At 40.9% G+C, this 17604-nt stretch overlaps 3 protein-coding genes across 4 annotated transcripts in view; 1 reads left to right on the top strand and 2 right to left on the bottom strand.

The window, feature by feature from the left end:
- LOC105691685 overlaps positions 1–4201 on the bottom strand; it is a 30600-nt gene extending 26399 nt beyond the window's left edge. The window contains exon 1 of one of the 2 annotated variants that reach the window (XM_012410390.3): positions 3812–4201. In XM_012410390.3, coding sequence (XP_012265813.2) covers positions 3812–3969 — 158 coding nt within the window. In that variant the 5' untranslated portion in view covers positions 3970–4201. Of the gene's footprint in view, positions 1–1752; positions 3221–3811 lie in introns of those variants that run through there. The other variant, XM_012410466.3, reaches the window with a different exon arrangement.
- Positions 4202–4327: 126 nt separating this feature from the next.
- LOC105684284 (dnaJ homolog subfamily C member 8) lies at positions 4328–6655 on the bottom strand. The gene is made up of 6 exons (XM_012397569.3): positions 6501–6655; positions 5887–6045; positions 5741–5807; positions 5561–5655; positions 5327–5475; positions 4328–5243 (listed from the first exon to the last, which is right to left on the bottom strand). The coding sequence occupies exons 1-6, from the start codon at positions 6576–6578 to the stop codon at positions 5000–5002; spliced, it is 792 nt and encodes a 263-aa protein (XP_012252992.1). The 5' UTR covers positions 6579–6655; the 3' UTR covers positions 4328–4999.
- A 3402-nt stretch (positions 6656–10057) lies between these two features.
- Positions 10058–17604, top strand: part of LOC105693233 (forkhead box protein O) — a 97476-nt gene continuing 89929 nt past the window's right edge. Inside the window, exons 1-2 of the mRNA XM_048658954.1 lie at positions 10058–10211; positions 13100–14031. Of these exons, the coding sequence (XP_048514911.1) occupies positions 13618–14031 (414 nt within the window). The 5' untranslated portion in view covers positions 10058–10211; positions 13100–13617. The remainder of the gene's footprint in view (positions 10212–13099; positions 14032–17604) is intronic.

The raw sequence follows: 17604 nt of genomic DNA, 5'->3' as shown, positions 1-17604 counted from the left end.
ATACATGCAAATGTCCGGTACATGGATGGGATGTACATAAGTAGCGGCGGCGCCACGGAGGCATACAGATAGATTATCGGTCGCTCCGTGAAGCACCGATGGTTCGCTTATTATGCCTCTATGGCAAAACCGAGCTGCTCGATCGGACATGGACACATCTAAAATCGCCTTGGAACTTAGAAATTACCTCGTGTATGTATATAACTTTATATATATATACATGTACACGTTTTAATGGTCGCGATGGTGGTGGGCATGGAAATGCCGAGGGCACTAAACTTCCACGTATCTTTTTTTACTCTCCTCTTTTTCTTTTTCTTTTTTTCATTTTTTTTTTTTTCTTCAGTTTCGTCCGTGTGTGACGTGAGGTATACACACACACACACACGTACACACGTATGTACCCATATCCTCGGATCTCTTATTATAATTCGTATCGCAGGTAGCGTAGGGCATTGCGTCGGTGTTAGTGAGGATAAGATGCGCCTTTGAATTCGTTAACGTTGTGGCATCCTTCGATTTACTCGAGCTGCACCGCGTGACCGCCGAGAAGGGGAGTCGACGATCGTCGCCGATCCGCGCGCGGAAAGAGAATTTATTTCCCTTCGATTTTTTTTTCAACATTTTCAAAAAAAAATTGTTCCAAATCGTCGGCGGATACGAGCGAACGATTTTCGATCGAATTTTGACTCGTTTTTCTCGTGGAAAAAATTTTCTACCCCATAGCAGATGAAAAATCGATTCGCCGAGGGATCGGCAAATTTTCATTTAGCTTCCGTACGGATTTTGCTTCGTTTCTTTTTTTTTTTTTTTTTTTTTTTTTTCAAGCGCCGCGCGGTATCAATTTATGCTAAACTCAGCGCGTGCTCGCTCCTCGCGGGGGACAACGACCCGCGATACGTTTTCATAATTATCATATGCGAGGTACATGTGCGATGGAAACAAAAAATAAAAAATAAATAAATAAATGAATAAAAAAATAAAACGGTTTTCGCAACATTGTTAGAAAATTTTCAAACGCGAACGACCCATACCGTATAAGGATACCGTCTAATCGGATGGAAGTAAACAAGTTCGCGTACGCGGAGTTAAAACTTATCATCTGGGTAGAGTGTAATGCGCTCGGTGTGTAACGTGTACAGGGTATGTACGGTACGTATGTACATTACATGCCGCGTATTTACTGTACGTACCTTCGTACAGATTGCACGCTACGTCAGAATGAGATTGCGGAAGAGAGAGAGAGAGAGAGAGAGGGAGAGAGGTAGGTAACATACGTTGGGAAGGTATAGAAATTTCAGAAGAAGGAGCGAACGAGTTGTACGATCTTTGCTTCGAACGTATCATAGGTATATTATCGTTTCATGTATACGTACGTATACACGGTGCATAGATGGAAAAATAATATCCGTCCACGAGAAACGTTGAAGCTGCAGCGGTGAAAAAATTGTAAAATCTATCGCTCGAGAGATTATATTAACCGATTCCCTGGGTGAAATTCTGCGGCGCGGATGTACTCTGCCCAGGGAAATTGTCTTGAACGTAGATGAGGTACGTAATGAAAGTAAGATCTCGTACGCGGTGCCCGTATAACGCGGATGCTGCGGCTGAGGATTTTTTTCCAATATCCGCAAAAACGAAACTGCGGCGTAGGTACGCCGTGAAATAAAAACGTACGAAATTCCCCGACCAAGCGATTCGACGGAAGATTGTTCGGCGATTTTGAAATGTAATTTTTTTAAATTTTTTTACCCATGATCGATGTCCGACGTAGCGTTCGCCTGGATGGCTGAAGAAAGGCAAACTTGTACCTCCGTAGACATCCTTATTCAAAAATTTCTGCCGTTGGCTCGACGATGACGTTTTTTTGTAACTCGCTTTTCACTGTCCATTTCCGAAGTCCGTCATCGCCGATCGACGACAATGTAACGATTTCCGGGTTTCGGAGGGCGTTTGTTTTTTTTTTTTCTCTTGACATCCGGTATTCAACGGGAGACGAGCCGACGACGGCTTCGCGCGCACGTCGGAGGTCGCGTTCAAGATCCTACGAGGTATGCCGCTGCCCTTTACAGTTATGTCCTCTCTTCAAGCTGCAGGTATAGCGGCGATATGCGGCGGCGGCAGCAGCAGCAGGGGAATCATAGCAGCACGTTACGCGTAGTTACGCCTTTATTTTATCCCTCGTAGCGCGCGTTTCGCATTCGATACGCTAACGACGTCGTCGGTCGTTGAATATTTCGCTCGCATGCTGCCGCACGGATTGCTCCGTTGCTTTCGTTTTTTTTTCTTTTTGTTCTTTTAATTTTTTTTTATTCTTCCGTTCTCTCAACACTTGTGCACCGCAAACTTCGTCGATCACTTTTGTATGGAAACGGCACACTCGTCAAGGCTATCGGTCGGTCGCCCGCCTTATAGCTTTTACGCGCAGTTCTACGGGCGAAAATGAATAATATCGTTGTATGAAATCGCGCCAACCGATCGCAGCCGCGAGACTGAGAAACTCGGAACGCGGTAGCCCCGGAGCACACCTAGCCGGCGCCGCGACCGCAGCAAAATCTGATTCAGAATCGGAATCAGAAGCGATCGTAAAAACCACTCCGACGTCGACGTTCACTATGTGATACCGATATATTCCGCCGCTTGGCGCTTACGATGATGATGATGATGATCGCGATGATCGGGCGAGACGCGTATATGTGTAGTATAATTTTTACGTGTACGTCGAAACACGCCTCGAGGTTATTAGCATTAAGAAAAATCAAAAAAAAAAAAAGAAAACGAAATTCACACACACGGTCACAGACACCAGAGTTCGATCTCTTATCGGAAGATCGGCAGGATTTTATGCGTGATTTTTCGTCACTACGTTTGGAATAATTTTCATTCCAATAAATGGACCGTGTCTCATCGCGAAGCACTTCTCACGGCAACAATTTCGGATGATTTCGTTAGATTTGTTTAATTCTTTTACAGTTTTTTTTTTTCAATCTTTCTTTTACACAAAAGCCGGCCTTCTCGGCGTCCACTTGCGCAGCCTGCCACAGGCTACCTGCCTGGTTACCCGCGTTCGACGTCTGCGGACCTTCGGGCTCCGGAGATACACAGAGACCAACGCAACTCCACCTCGTACCTCTCGGCTCTTTTTTTTAATACCACCAACTCGTATATATTATTTTCTCGTCTTGTCTTACGGGTCTCACCATTCGACGCTGGATTTTCACCCCTTTCCCCCCCTGTTTGATTCGCTTTATCGCAATACCGCGAATTGTAAGACGGGATTTTTTTTCTCTCTCTTTTTCAACTACCAGCCAATCGAGTATCACCTTTAAAACTATCCACACGGGGGACTAACGAAACAATTTTTACCTACCTGTTGCGTGGGCGTGGGGGAAACTCGTTGCTCTTCGCTTGCACCTGCTGTGCGCATGCTCATTTTATGCCCACATTTTATTTTTAATCACACATATGTACCGCTCGACGTATGTACACAGTTTGTATATATTGTACATACTACACGTAAGCGCAAAATTTTTTTTCTCACCTGTAGAATTTTTCCTATGTATTCGTTAATTGCGACTTGGGATACCAGGACTGTCGCTATTACCTTAGGGGTGTAGTTGTTCTTAGAAACGAATGAAATTTTCATACTTTTTTATTAATAATTTTCTTATTTTCTTTTTTTTTTTTTGCAGAATGAAAAGGAGCACGTTCATCTCGACTTCGCGACTACGGTGAGTTTGAGCAAAAAACCAAATGTAATTTTTTTTTTTTTGTGTCAAGAAGAACTTTTTCGGGGAATTTAGGTACTTACAGCAATGTCAGATGCTGTTGAGCTCGAATAAGCTGATCTCGATGAATTACTTCCAATAGAGCTTCTTTTTCCGAATCTGTTAGACAATCGGGATTGGATTCATCCATTAAATGTTCCCACCACAAACGATTATTGTAATTATGATTTAAATAGGCCATTGCGGTTGAAATTCGACGATTTTAATTCGTGAGTTTATAAAGTGATTCCTAAAAGAAAAAATTCTTTCAGGAATTTTACTGTACGTCACGGCCATGCGAAACCGCGCACAATTATACGTATACTGGCAGCAGTCGCTTGATTTAAATCTGATACCGCCGTTTCCTTTTCCCGTTTTATATCATTATCGAGAAAAGCTGCGCGAGAATGTCATTGAAATGGAACGATAACGTACGAATGGATTGTAATTTATTATTAGTCATTCGGGAACACTTCTACGGCGTTTTTTTTTTTTTTTTTTTTTCTCTCTCCTTCATCTCTATTCCATCTAGTTGGCAAACGATTCCTTTTCTACGACTCTTTTATGTATAGAAAAAAATTCATTTAATATTGACCACAAGACGTTACACTTCCATAATACCTAAGTAGTAGTCAGATTAGTACATGATAGATAGGATGAAATATGTAGCTATCTCATAGGTGTTCTTAATGGTTACCACATTTTTTTTTCTTCTTCTTTTTGTTGCATCAATTTCTTTGAATTTTTTATATTTTTCCTCAATTATTAATGTAAGTTTTGGTCACACTCACGTAAAAATATCACATTTATTACGCTATTTATTCATACGTTTTGTTTTTCTTCTTGTTTTTTTTTTTTTTTTTTACCACGAATTCAAAAGTGAGAAAGAGAAATATTGTGAGCGAAAAAGTGAGAGAATATATAGATGAAGCAAAATATTAATTAGACAGCGGTAAATCAATTGGGTATTGAAACTGTAGGAAAATGAAACGAATCGCGAACTGAAGTGTGAAATAAAATTATAGTAACAGAGTTCTAAAGATAAAAAAGAAATCTGAAATGGGAACTTAGGGAAAGTACGCGACGAGACTTTGAACAGGGATGAAAACTTAAGAAGATAATAATTACAAGTCGGTCTAATCGAGAATTTCCCGGTTTGGGGATTTGGTGGGAGTGGGAGGAAGGGGATCCTATCGGAGGGTGAAAAATAAACTGTGAAGAGTGGGAATTAATTATCTAGACTCCGCCTTGGTTTTTGGGGGTTTGAAGGTTTTCATTTTTTTAGGCTTTTTCTGCTTCGTCGCTGACGATGAACCAGATCCTGACTGAAATGCCTTCCAACTGTCGACTCTCGACTGTCTAGATTCTTCGAAATTTCTTTGCCACTCTCTTTCTAGCGCCGCTTGTGCCTCCGCGGATAATTCTTCCTCACGTTTTCGTTTCCGTTGCTCAACGTCACGTGTTGCTAACTCTCTCCTAGAAATTATCACCAGGCATTAGTTACGGATAATCAGGCTGACCCAGTGAACAATACCGATACCGGAAACGAATCATCTCACCTCCTTCTTTCCATGTCCGCGAAAAGTTTCATGGTCATGACCCAAATAGCGTGTCTGTAACCCCCGTCCGTTTCCTCGTCGAGTAAACCCAGCGCTCCCTCGCCAATGGTCTTGCCTTCCTTTTTTAATTTTTTTTTCTTTTCCGTGATCTGGAAAATAGTTAGAATTAAGAGTGAGATGCAACTTGCCAGGGACATCAATGCTCGTAATAATACAGATCGACTCAACAATTACCATGTGATCCGTCCTTGCTTTTGCCTCCTCGATAACATCCATACATTTTGCTCTTGTTTCCTCATTTTCCAACGTCTTCCAGGCCTTGTTCACAACTGAAATTAACCGAGCATATTCTTAGTCTCATCTAGTCTGTTGAAGATTGATGAATCTGTAATAGTTGTTTGATATCTAACTCACTTTCAAAAGCTTGTTGGGCTCTTTCGGCATCTTCTTGATTTTTATCCGGATGCACCAATATGGACATCTGAAAATAGTTATTATAGGTCAACTCAGGTAAATGGAAATATCTCGAGCAAGCGTTGCACAATTAGTTAGATCCTTACCCGGCGGTATTTTTTTTTAACTTCATCGATGGATGTCGCAGGATCTATTTGCAGAACTTCGAACGGGTTCAAATTGAAGTAGGAGGATCCAGGCCGCAGCAGTCTGTCGATTTGTTGTTTAGGTGTTAAAACGGAATCTCTTTTCTCAATTTCTTTAACCTAAAAGCAATAAATAATATAAAATGTTACTAAAATTATTCTAACAACTTAGGGAGACTACAGGCTCTAGATAAAAAATAACACGACTTTATAAATCCAGTTGATCCAATAGAAAGTACAACCGACAACGCGCGAAGCGTGTACGAAGATAATTTTAGGTTAGATGCTTTCAAAGTTTCTCATTTTTTAGCGACATATCAGAGACTTTTTGTAGATATTACTAATCTACATCGAACGGCTGATGAAAGACGTTCGAAAAATCTATCAGAGGTCCTACAAAAGCTCTGCATTTGGCTATGGGCAGCTAATAAACATCACAATGACGTTTCTATCACAAAATCAGATGGAATCCAAGCTCAGTTTCAATCACTTGTAGAATGGGATCGCGGTGTCAAAGCTCGTTGAAAAGGGAAACTTGCATTGATCAATTTATTTAACTGTACAGTTTCACTCACTTCCGTATAAAACTCGTTAAATTCATCCTCTTTTTTGGCCGGAATTTCATTTGGTATACCCGAGTTGGAGGCTGCCATCTTGTTGCTCGTTCATAGCGCCACTCGAAAAAAAAAAAATAAATAACAAAAAGCTTTCGCGACTTCTGGATACCCTTGAGATCCGACAGAGGTCAGCATGGCAGGCGGTTAAAATGTAAAATTTAAAAGGACGAATCGTCGGAGGATATTGTGGAAATTCGCCAGTAAACCGACAGTCCTCGGAGTTAATCTGAAGTGGTGAATCGATTTTCCAGTAATTTTTTTCCACCGAGCTTTTTCCTTCAATTTTTCCCAGGGTAATTCTTCGAAAAGGTATGCAACTTCCTCAGCTTAACTTTAACTGCATATCGCGCCGTACGTCAGACACGAATCTCCGTCGACAGTCTAGCTTCCTCTTGGTCTAGTCTAGGAGCTTCCAGTAGATACCAAAAAGTTTGTCAAACTTTTTAAAGTTTTCAGTACACCACCTACGCATATATACGTTAGCGGTATAGCGTCGGTGAATCTCGCAAGTCGTAACCAATTCGATCTTTCCTCACTCCAACTTTTTCCATTCCCTTCCACCGTCCACCCTTCTTCTCGTATCACCAAACCAAATCTATCCAACGATAAAAGTTTCGTACTTTAGTATCCGACTCACTTTACCTCGTGTCATTCTATATGTACCGCATATGTATATATTACAAACTTTCAAGTATATGCTCAGTTATATAGATTTTAGTACTCAAAAATATTCACCGGAATTATTCGAGGGGATATTTAACCGCGGCTCTTATTTCGACGACGATTCTTAATTTTTTCACACTTCATTTTCTCATCGCCCTGTACGGGAATTCAATTTTATCCTTTCCTAATTCGAAGGGCGATCGGTGTAACTTATCGCCAACACTTAAGTCCGACCCGCGGAAACCGCGCACCTAAATTGGTTAAGGGGTGCCTAGAAATATCGCGTTAGAATTCACACCGGTTCTCTAATTCACGGTGCCGCCGCAGTTAGGAAAAACCACGTGGTATATTCACACGATAAAAATCACCTGACACGGTAAACTTTTACTCTCTAACTTCTTTATAAATCCAGCGATACCTAATTCGATAGCATCGCCTCTCCAATTGGTTTTCTCGAGTGGAAAAAAAAAAAAATATCACACTCTTCTTTTCCTAATTTTAAACTCTTCGATTATATCAATACAGGTGTAGGTATATTATAATCGTTGCGTTCGGATCGGATGAATTTTATGAAACATATCGAGTTCCGAAAAATATAAAACAAATCGAACAAAAAATAATAATTATTAATCATTATTGTTACGATATTAATATAATAAGAAAACATGATCGTTCAGCGGTATATTTGTTTTGTCGTACCGAGATAGAAAGAGATAATTATTTCTGCGCGTTTTATTGATGTACAATGCATACGTGTAGTGTACATTTTAGATATAATATCCATTAAACAATTAATCATCATTCATTAAAAATTATTTCTTCAACTACAACAATAAGTCCCTCGGTATAACGTGTTGTAGGTGTACGTAAAAATTGAGATGAATTCGAAATGCAAAAAAAAAAGAAAATAAAATAAATTACGTTGCTCGTTTCTCAGAAGTAACTCGCGAGCTTTTCAAAGCGTTATAAATAATGTAATGAAACGGGGTGGGGGGGGGAAATGATAGAAGTTATAAAATTTGCAATTAATTATATGTACACACCTGTGTGTGGAAATTAACGGTGAATCCGATAGGTACATTCGCATCTGGGATTCTTGTTCATCCTGTTAACACCGTTTCGCGTTGAATTAAATTCAAATCAAATATAAAACGTTCGAACGATCAATTAACGTATTTATCGTAATGATGTTCGCGTATAACGTAATTATTATATATAGAATTAAGAGACCTGCAGGTTCTGCATCCGATTGTAAATAGAATCTTCAATTGTTGCGTGTTTGTAGTGAGCATAAATCATCGCGTGAAAATAAATTCAAAAGAAAAAAAAACCGAAATAATTTTCGGAAAAGGTAGATAAAGTATATACGGACGGTACAATAATCGAATGAATTTCGTAAGCCGAAATCTCGACATTGTCAGTTTCAATAACGCCTTTGAATACAACAACGACATTTAATTACTCGTTGCTTAAGTTTCTGCAAATATTTCCGATTCGTTTTCGTTATGTATTTGGGTATTAATAACTCGCGGGTTGTGTACATATAATAGTTTTCCTTTTTTCCAATTTCTTTTCTACACGTTGTTTCTAATTCGGTTTTATTTATACGTATTATTGAATCGATGGAAGGCACGTGCACATTAAATTGTACTTATCGATTATTGTAAAATCTGACGAACTTATGACATAGCCGTCACGTTGCAAATGACGGAATTATTGGAATGTCGAAATACGAAAAGTTATGTCACACCGCGTATACCTGCACACCTATGGGATAATAACGTACGGATTTTTCAGGGTGCGGGTACCCGCTGCGAGCCGTTTTATCTTATTCCATTATTTGTAATTATTCAAACGAGAAGAACATCGGTTCACACAACCGTGTTGAAGTTTTTTTCCAAAAATCTCGCTTGATTTTTCTACCGGGGAAAAAAATAAATAAATAAAACTAGGGAAAAATATGAAGAAGATAAGATGCTAAAAACGAACGTTATATTTATTTTCAACGAATTTTTTTATTCATTTTAATTTACAACAATTATATTAAGATATACGACTTCCTATTGTGCGGTATAGGAAGCTGCATATATGAGAATTTAATAATTGAGCATTATAAACGTGAACGTTGCGTATGACGACGATGACGGCGATTCGACCTCATTGAACTTATTGTTAGTCGTTGACCACGACCATGACCACCTTGTCGGTTGACGATGTAGTTTCTTTATTTTCTTCGTTGCTGCAGTAGTGCAGGCGCGATGATAACCGCGCTGCAGCATCATTTTTGCGGCTGCGGTGTCGTTTATTTTTATTTTTTTTTGTTTTCTCTTCATCTCTCTCTCTCTCTCTTTTCTCCTAATCTTTTCTCCGCGCTTCTTCCACGCCACCCCCGTCCCGTTTCGCGTTTATTGGCGCGTACACACCGCATATCTGGAATAATTCTTTATACCCCGAGATTCGTAGTCCGTCTGTTTCCCTTGGTTTTTCTTTTTTTCTTCTTCTCTCTTCTTTTCCTCTCCTCTTCCATTTTATCGTTTTATTATCCTCCGTCTGTTGGTCGCGGTTATCGTATAGGATGTACAGAAATGACACGGCGGGCAATACCGCGGACGCGATTGGGAACGATGTATTTTTACGTCCACGTGTGTAATACATACGTACGTACATACATGCATATGTACGTACGTACGTGTGTGCGCGGGGGGGGGGGCTTCTGTATTGTACGAAATCGTGGAGAGAGAGAGAGATAAATGAAAAAAGTAAAAGAGACGGAAAACGAAGGCGAACGCGTCGAACGGCCGGCCTGCCTCTATCTACCTTTTCCCTCTGTACATATTCTGCCTATTGCCTCGGGGCAAGAGCGCCTCGAATTCAACCCCCACTCTCTACCCGCGAACGTCGTCGTCGTTCACGGTGGTAGCAGAGGCGCCACAATTTCGCTTCTTCGCTCTTTTCGTTCAGTATGCGCCGCGCTGCCTTGCCGGTATGTTCGATTTGTGTTGTTAGGTGAGTTTGCCCTTGCACCGTTTTAAATCGCGCTACCGAGTTTCCTCTTCGTTTCTATCGGTTATTCGCTAATTAACTTCGATACGGGCAGTGTATACGGACACCCGTTTTATCTCGATTAATTTTCGGACGCCTCAATCAACGCGACGATTACGTGTTTTTTTTTTTTTTTTCATTGTTTTTTTTTTCTTCTTTCAAACCAACCAAACGATGTCCAAATTCCAAACGATCGGACGTGTGTAAAGTTTTTAACGAAAACTGCCGAAGAACGGTCAATGTTTGTTGAATTTATATTTTTATCTTCCATTCGTCGATGCTAAAAAAGAAAAATATTCCACGCGTACACAGATCGTCCGCACGATTTTTTTTGTTTTTTTTTTTTGGTTTTTTCGACAACATCACCGAAACGACGACCTGCCGCTGCCGTTGGTATCGCTGTGCTGCCGTTTCTGTTGCTACTGGAAAAATATTGTAGCAAAAAAATTTTTTGAGTGAACGAAAACTAGATAAATGAAAAATCTAAGAAAACGATCAGTGGATGATCGAGGTGTGCAAAAGTTTCAACGGTATCTTTGAAACGGATGAGAAATTTTCGAGTTTTCATTCGGACTGGCTGATTTTGGAAATGAAGTAAAAAATTTTCATAAATTTCTACATTATTTTCGTGTACACCCCGTAGTGCATGTTATACATATATATATATATGTATATATATATATTATTCGCGTAAACGATAACGCGATGATCTGCGCACGCGGTTTTTCGTACTCGTATGTACATGCATCTTGTTTGTTATTTAACAAGTTGTTATAACGAAATCGTTTGTTAATGTTGTTTCTGTCTGCTGCCGCTATTCGACAGTACTTACACGATACACGTTCGCCGCGTACTTATACGTATATCCGCACATCCATCGGCGATCGACGTATTAACGTCGGCGGTGGTTGTTGTTGTTCGCAATTCTCGCGTATCGCGAGTGAATTTTATATTCCAACCACATTACCATGGACAATACTAACGTACATGCATTTGCGACTTTAAATTATTATCAATCTGCGTAACGATCGAAAAACCCTCCCGTTAGGCAAAGATCATCTCGTAATTGATATAACATTCCGTTTCGAATCAACGATCGACCAAAAAAAAAAAATAAATAAAACAAATCTCTTATGGATTTGAGAGAGAAAAAATAAACAACAAATCGCTCCTCACACAACTCAACGCACAACTACGCAGTAGATATCTGCCAACGTAAAGAGACCGAGATATACCTAGGGGGGAGGGGGGAATAAAAAATGTGAATTATTCTAAATAGAAATAATCCGCTATAGAATATATAACTTGCTATACAACGATTACCGCCTAAAACAACCTCGCGCAATCTTGGCACCTCGGTATACGTACAACCGTAAGGTTATTTCTAATCTCTATATATTACACGCGAAAAGCTTTAGCTGGTTGGTTGTTTCTTTTTTTTGTTCTTTTTTCCCCACCTTTTTTTCTTCTTCTTTTCTTTGGTTTTCTTTTTTACAAAAGAACCCCTCACACGTATTCTATTCGCCAAAAAATATACCGAATACTTGAGAAAACTTTTGTCCTACAATTTTTACTACGTATATCGCGACGATCAAAACAAACACTAATAATCACAATCGTAATGATAATAATGATGAATAAAGAAAATATGAATTTATCGAGCTATATACGCTATACATACGTATTAACACAATTAGAACGCGTAAATTTATTACATAATTGACTACTTTTTTTCTCATTATTCTCTATGGCTCGATGGCTGCCGGTATCTTCTATTTCAACATTTATTCTCTCACTATCTGTAGGCTTTTTTTTTTATTTTTTTTTTTTGGACGATTTGCTTTTAGTTAGAAAAAAAAAAAGGAGATGAGGGATGTGAGGGAGTTTTTTTTTTTTCGTATTCGCATGAAAATTAATGGTCGAGGGCAGGAAAAATTAATTAAATAAATTAATGAAGCGGAAATAACTGAAAATATGTAGACGATGTAAATTGAAGTAGTAGTAGTAGCGGCGGTGGTGGTGATAGTAGATATCGGTAAATAAATCGCGAGAAGAGTATAAAACGATGATGATATTAATAATAATGATGAAAAAAAAAAATAAAATAAAAAAATAAACAACAAATACAACAACACTGATAAGAGAGAAACTGCGATCGTGCGTTAAGTAACATATACATAATTATTGATATGTATATATATATACATGTATTACTTAGATATGTATTTCTACTGCGCGGAATTAGATTATAAATATATATGTATATTGAAGTTATTAATTTTTCGTGTATAAATTAAATGAGTTAACGCGTTTGATTGTAAATAAAATGCGGTAGCAGCAGCAGCAACAGCAGGAGCAGCACCAGCAGCAACAGAAACAGTAGCTGTGTGTAATCATCTGTCGCAAAAGTTGTGTGTACATAATATACTGAAAAAGATCTTTAATACTTTGGCCAACTTCCATATAAACCCGCGTTCGTAGCCACTCGGAGTTAAAGCCAGTCACGGCCACCACGTGACCCGCGCGGCAAAGTGCGCGCGAGAAAGAGGTGACGGCAACACCGCTGTAAACACTTTGCCACGTGTTCGGTAGCGTTGGTAGCACACAAAACCAGCGGCAGCAGCAACGGGCCACAGCGGTAACCCGAAGCTCGTATTATTGGTAACATCCGATCGAATCTGCCCGGAAAAATTCGCGGCGTTTTTGTTTTTTTTTTATCCTTTTTTTTTTTTTTGTTTTTTTTATTTCCACTTCACCGCGTACCGGTTGTCGAGGGCTTCGAAATAGGGTGTAAACGTGCAACGAGATCTTGTGAATAAAAATAACAGAAATTACTTTTCACTCGATTACAGCGATCGGGAATAATCGGAGGAAAGGAAAATAAATTAATCGATCGATTAAATAATTCTGAAAATTGAATCGTAGTTTGAACTGTTTGAATATTTTGTGTCGTTACAACGAAGCTGACATAATTATTACGTACAATGACTATAGATATCTTAGCAGCATAATGAAAGTACAAGTCGCTAATTAATCGTTTTTTTCACTGTTTAATAATTACGAAATACACCCACATATATTTATATAAAAACAATCGTTTCGCCGATTATAATAAAACAAAATATATCAAAAATCGTAGCGAGTTGGATGAAATTGTGAAGGACTAAAAGGGACATCTTTTATCGACGAGTATTCGATTTTTGGAAGAAAAAAATAAAAAATAATTCTAACGAAGATAAAATAAAAAGTGTCGATTAAAAAGAAGAACCCTCCGGAATCGTGAAGCAAAGAGAAAGGAAGGGAGAGAATTTTCAAAAATAATCAGTACGATTAAAAGTCTGTCAAAGTGGATTACACGGACGTAACAAATATGATGGATTCCGGTCCCGGAGTCCCCTTCGATCTCGAGGGTGGTTTCGAACCGCAAACCAGGGCGAGATCGAACACTTGGCCTCTGCCGCGTCCCGAGGGATACGTGGACGGTCCGGTCGGGGGTGTAGCCGGCGGTAACGTCGGGGGTGGCGTCGGCGGAGGTAAAGAGGGTGTCGAAGGCGGTACGCCCCCCCAGCAAGGGCCGCTCGGTCAGGGCGGTTTGATGCCGGTCAAGAAAAATTCGTCACGAAGAAACGCCTGGGGGAATCTGAGCTACGCCGATCTAATCACCCAAGCGATCACTAGTGCCGCCGAAAAACGACTCACCTTATCACAGATTTACGAATGGATGGTACAGAACGTTCCTTACTTCAAGGACAAGGGGGACAGTAACAGCAGCGCCGGATGGAAGGTGAGCTTTTCTTCTCTCCTGACTTTGTTTTTTTTTTTTTCTTCTTTTTCTTTTCGTACCACGCCAGCTCGGGGGTTGGTAAAAATCGGTGGAGGGGAAAATATGGGCAGATACGTGTTGAGGTAGTAAAAAAAGAAGAGCATGACGGGATGTATGGAAAAATAGAGTGAGAGAGAGTGAGAGAGAGAGAGAAGGGGGCGGTACTCCGAAGGCAACCCCCTACGAGGTTTGGCGAGAGCGAGAGTGAGAGACGGGGTTTCGAAAGGAAAGAGACGGTAACAGGGAGGTTAGAGGGATGAGAGGAGGAGGTCTCGGGAGGCATTGGAGTGCCTGCCTCGTGGCCTAGCCCTCTCGACTCTTAAAACGGCGACCTTACGGAACTCCGCCCATCAAATAGTTACGCCACGTGCTACTACGGCCGTTACTACGCGTTCCTTCCTTTCCTTCTTCTTCTTCTTCTTCTTCGTCTTCTTCTTCTTCTTCTTTGCCGCCTCGCGTTCCTCTTTATTTTATTATTATTTTTTTTATTCTTCGTCGCCTCGCGTTTGTTGTCTTAGGTCCCGACCGGTAGCGAGAAATCGAGCCTCGAGGTGGACGACACCCGGCGTACGAACGATATCGCGATTTCGGAGATCGTTCGAAAATATACCGCAAGCTCTCCCGATCTCCGTTGAGCCGCTGCCGCTGCCCTCTTCTTCTTCTTCCTCCTCCTCCTCCCCTTCTTCTTCTTCTTCTTCTTCTTCTTCGCTTTTTGACCACGCGGGACACACACGGTCACCTCGTTCCTTAGCGAGTTTTACCGAACCTTCCGCCTTATTTTAGAACGCCCAAGTATCGCGCGCGACGTTGCCACGTCCGTCTCTCGTTCGCCTCTCGCGAACTAACCAACCTGTAACATACCCACGTACTTTTTCCGTGCGCGAATAAAAAATGAAGAATGAAAAAAATCGGACGAACGACCGATGACAAAAAATAAAAATCGCTGCAGCTACCGGTGCGATTTCCGCGTTTTCAAATTTTGGAAAAAAATGATATAATTTGCTCTCCGCGGGGGGGTAACACGCAACGAAAACCAATCGGAATCAATCGCCGCGTGTGTTCCGCGTGAAAAAAACATAAATACCTGGTAGTCAACAGCGCGCCAGAATACTCGGTGCCGTAGAGCAATAGGGCCCGAAAACTTCGTTTGAATTGCAAAGCTGTGTATTATGTATCCAAACCCAACGCGCCTATATATATATATATATTCCACATATGTATTTCACCGTATAGGTGTAAATTATTTATTTATTTATTACACCCCGTTCGGTGTGTGGGAGCTGTTTTTTTTATTTTTTATTTTTTTCCTCACTCCTTTTTTACGTACGTCACGCCGATGGCGAGAAACTAGCGTAGCGTTTTTCAAATTTCTAGTTTGTCCGGTATTTTGGCGGTAAAAATTACCCAAACACATCGCGCAGCGCGGAATTTCGTAGCCTTTGTAAAGTTGGACGAATTTATTCTCTTCGCATACCGCACGCGGTGTACGTACGTACGTACGTGTACGTGTACGGTAGGGTTCGCTTGCGTTCCTGATTCTTCTTTGGCGGGGCTCGAAGACTGCTGTACACCGTACATATATATATATATTTATATATATGTAAAACGTTTACATACCTCTTCGTATACATTTACATACCTCCGTTATTTACTTGGATGTATAGAGAGGCGCGATATATCCACCTTGCCTCCAGCAAGGCCGCGATTTCTTGGCCACAAATTACGAAAGTCTCTCTTAAACAGCCATCGGGTTATACCACTATAGGAGTATAAGGCGGACCACGGTGTAGGCTCGGTACATTATACACGGTGTTTACGCACACCAGCGTTACCCGCGATATACGCACAGGTGATGCGCGGGACACACGAAAATTACACGCGTTAACGTTCGTGTCGTACACGGACAGCGTGTGTGTGTGAAATTTGGTAGAAATGTGCGCGAGCGAGGAAAATAAAAAAAACGTATTCAAATACATACAAATAAACGTAATAATTTTTCCATCGCGCTTCTTTTTCCATTTTTTCATTTTATCTTCTTCTTCTTTGAGAGAGAGAGAGAGAGAGAGAGAGAGAGAGAGAGTGAGAGAGGGAGGTGTGCCGGGTATGTGTTCGGAGTTGTACGTTGTGCACGTATATTATATATGTATATATATATATATACTTTTGAACACCTGTAAGTATATAAGTAAAAATAAAATGTGAAGAAAAAAAAAATATATTGGAAAGAGATGAAGAAGAAAAAAGAAAGATATATAATACGAGAGGTGGTGGGGGAAGGCCGCGGGGACCGGTCCTGAACGGGTGGGCAATCGGGTCTGGGCACAAGACGACACACGACGCACTATATGCGAACGACGCGTTTGTACGTACGTACGTATCGTACACGCACATATATATATATACGAGCGATAGGCGTGCACACCTTTCTCCCGCAACAATTTCTCGCCCTGAGCAATTTGGAACTTTCAACTTTGTCGAGTTGCACGCATAGCTCGTGAGAGAGAGAGCGAGAGAGAGAGATAGATTTTCGAAAACTGACACATTCTGACGCCGCCACGTACACACGTCGCAATTTTTCGCCTCGGGTACAACCTGTGCGAATGTCTTATCGTCGGTCGGTGCCGATGAATAAAAATCGTTCGTCGATTTGGGCGGGAAAAAGGAGAAAAAAAAGCGTGGCTGTTTCAACGCGCGTTACACACACCGTCCTTCGTGTTCGTAGCTTGCTTTATATTTCGTACACAGATTCGATCTCGGATGAAAAAAATGAAGTAAAATTTAATAGCCGCGTAATTAGAAGAGAAAAATTGATCGTCAAGTTCGAGCGTGTTGTGTGTGTGTACGGTGTGACGTGTGTGACGTTGCGTCGTCGTCGATGCCGTTTTTAACAGTCGGTGGTTCGAATATGGAGGTTTAAAAGGGTCAAGAGAGACAAGTAAAGAATTAGCTCAAGACGAAGTAACGAAGTAACCACGCTCTCGGCGACTTGTTGCTTTTGTTGCCGATGCTGTATGGCTGCTGCTGATGCTGCTGCTGATGCTGCTGCTGCTGCACCGCCACCGCCGTCGCTGCCGCGTGTACGGTATATCGAATGTAAGGGAGGGGGGAGGGGCCGGCATCTCTGACTCTCGGCAGCAGTCGCGTTCGGAGTTGCGTTTTATGCGGCGAACCCCCTTAAAATCGCTATCGATTTATCGTCGTTATTAAAGAACGGCGATTTTTCTCTATTTCTCAATTTCGTTATATTTCTTTTCCAAAATCGCTAATTTTTTCCAAACGGTACAGATGTCACACACGTTCGAATATCCTTGAGGTGTGAAAAATTATGTCACGATATTAGGTAAATTTTTTTTTTTTTTTTTTTTTCGTCGCCTGTAATCGCCGATCGGATCCGGATCCGGATGCGCGGTGTGACGACGTCGTACCGGGGGGTCCCCAGGTAATCGTAGGAGAGGTCGCGACAAAACGGTCGTCGCTTCGAAACGTCGTTTGGCGTCGCGTTTAAAAATGTGTCGTACCTATTCTCTTCCTCCC

This window comes from Athalia rosae, chromosome 7, assembly GCF_917208135.1.
Source record: "Athalia rosae chromosome 7, iyAthRosa1.1, whole genome shotgun sequence".
Classification (NCBI taxonomy): domain Eukaryota; kingdom Metazoa; phylum Arthropoda; class Insecta; order Hymenoptera; family Athaliidae; genus Athalia; species Athalia rosae.
Note: the sequence above shows the minus strand (reverse complement) of the source record. Positions and strands in the feature narration are given on the sequence as shown.

Excerpts from the sequence above, each read along its gene's own strand:
- LOC105684284 (XM_012397569.3), bottom strand. The coding sequence starts at position 6,578 with ATGGCAGCCTCCAACTCGGGTATACCAAATGAAATTCCGGCCAAAAAA. Across the intron at positions 5,808-5,886 it reads TTAAAAAAAAATACCGCCGG|ATGTCCATATTGGTGCATCC; the intron begins GTAAGGATCTAA and ends AACTATTTTCAG. Across the intron at positions 5,476-5,560 it reads AAGCAAGGACGGATCACATG|ATCACGGAAAAGAAAAAAAA; the intron begins GTAATTGTTGAG and ends ACTATTTTCCAG.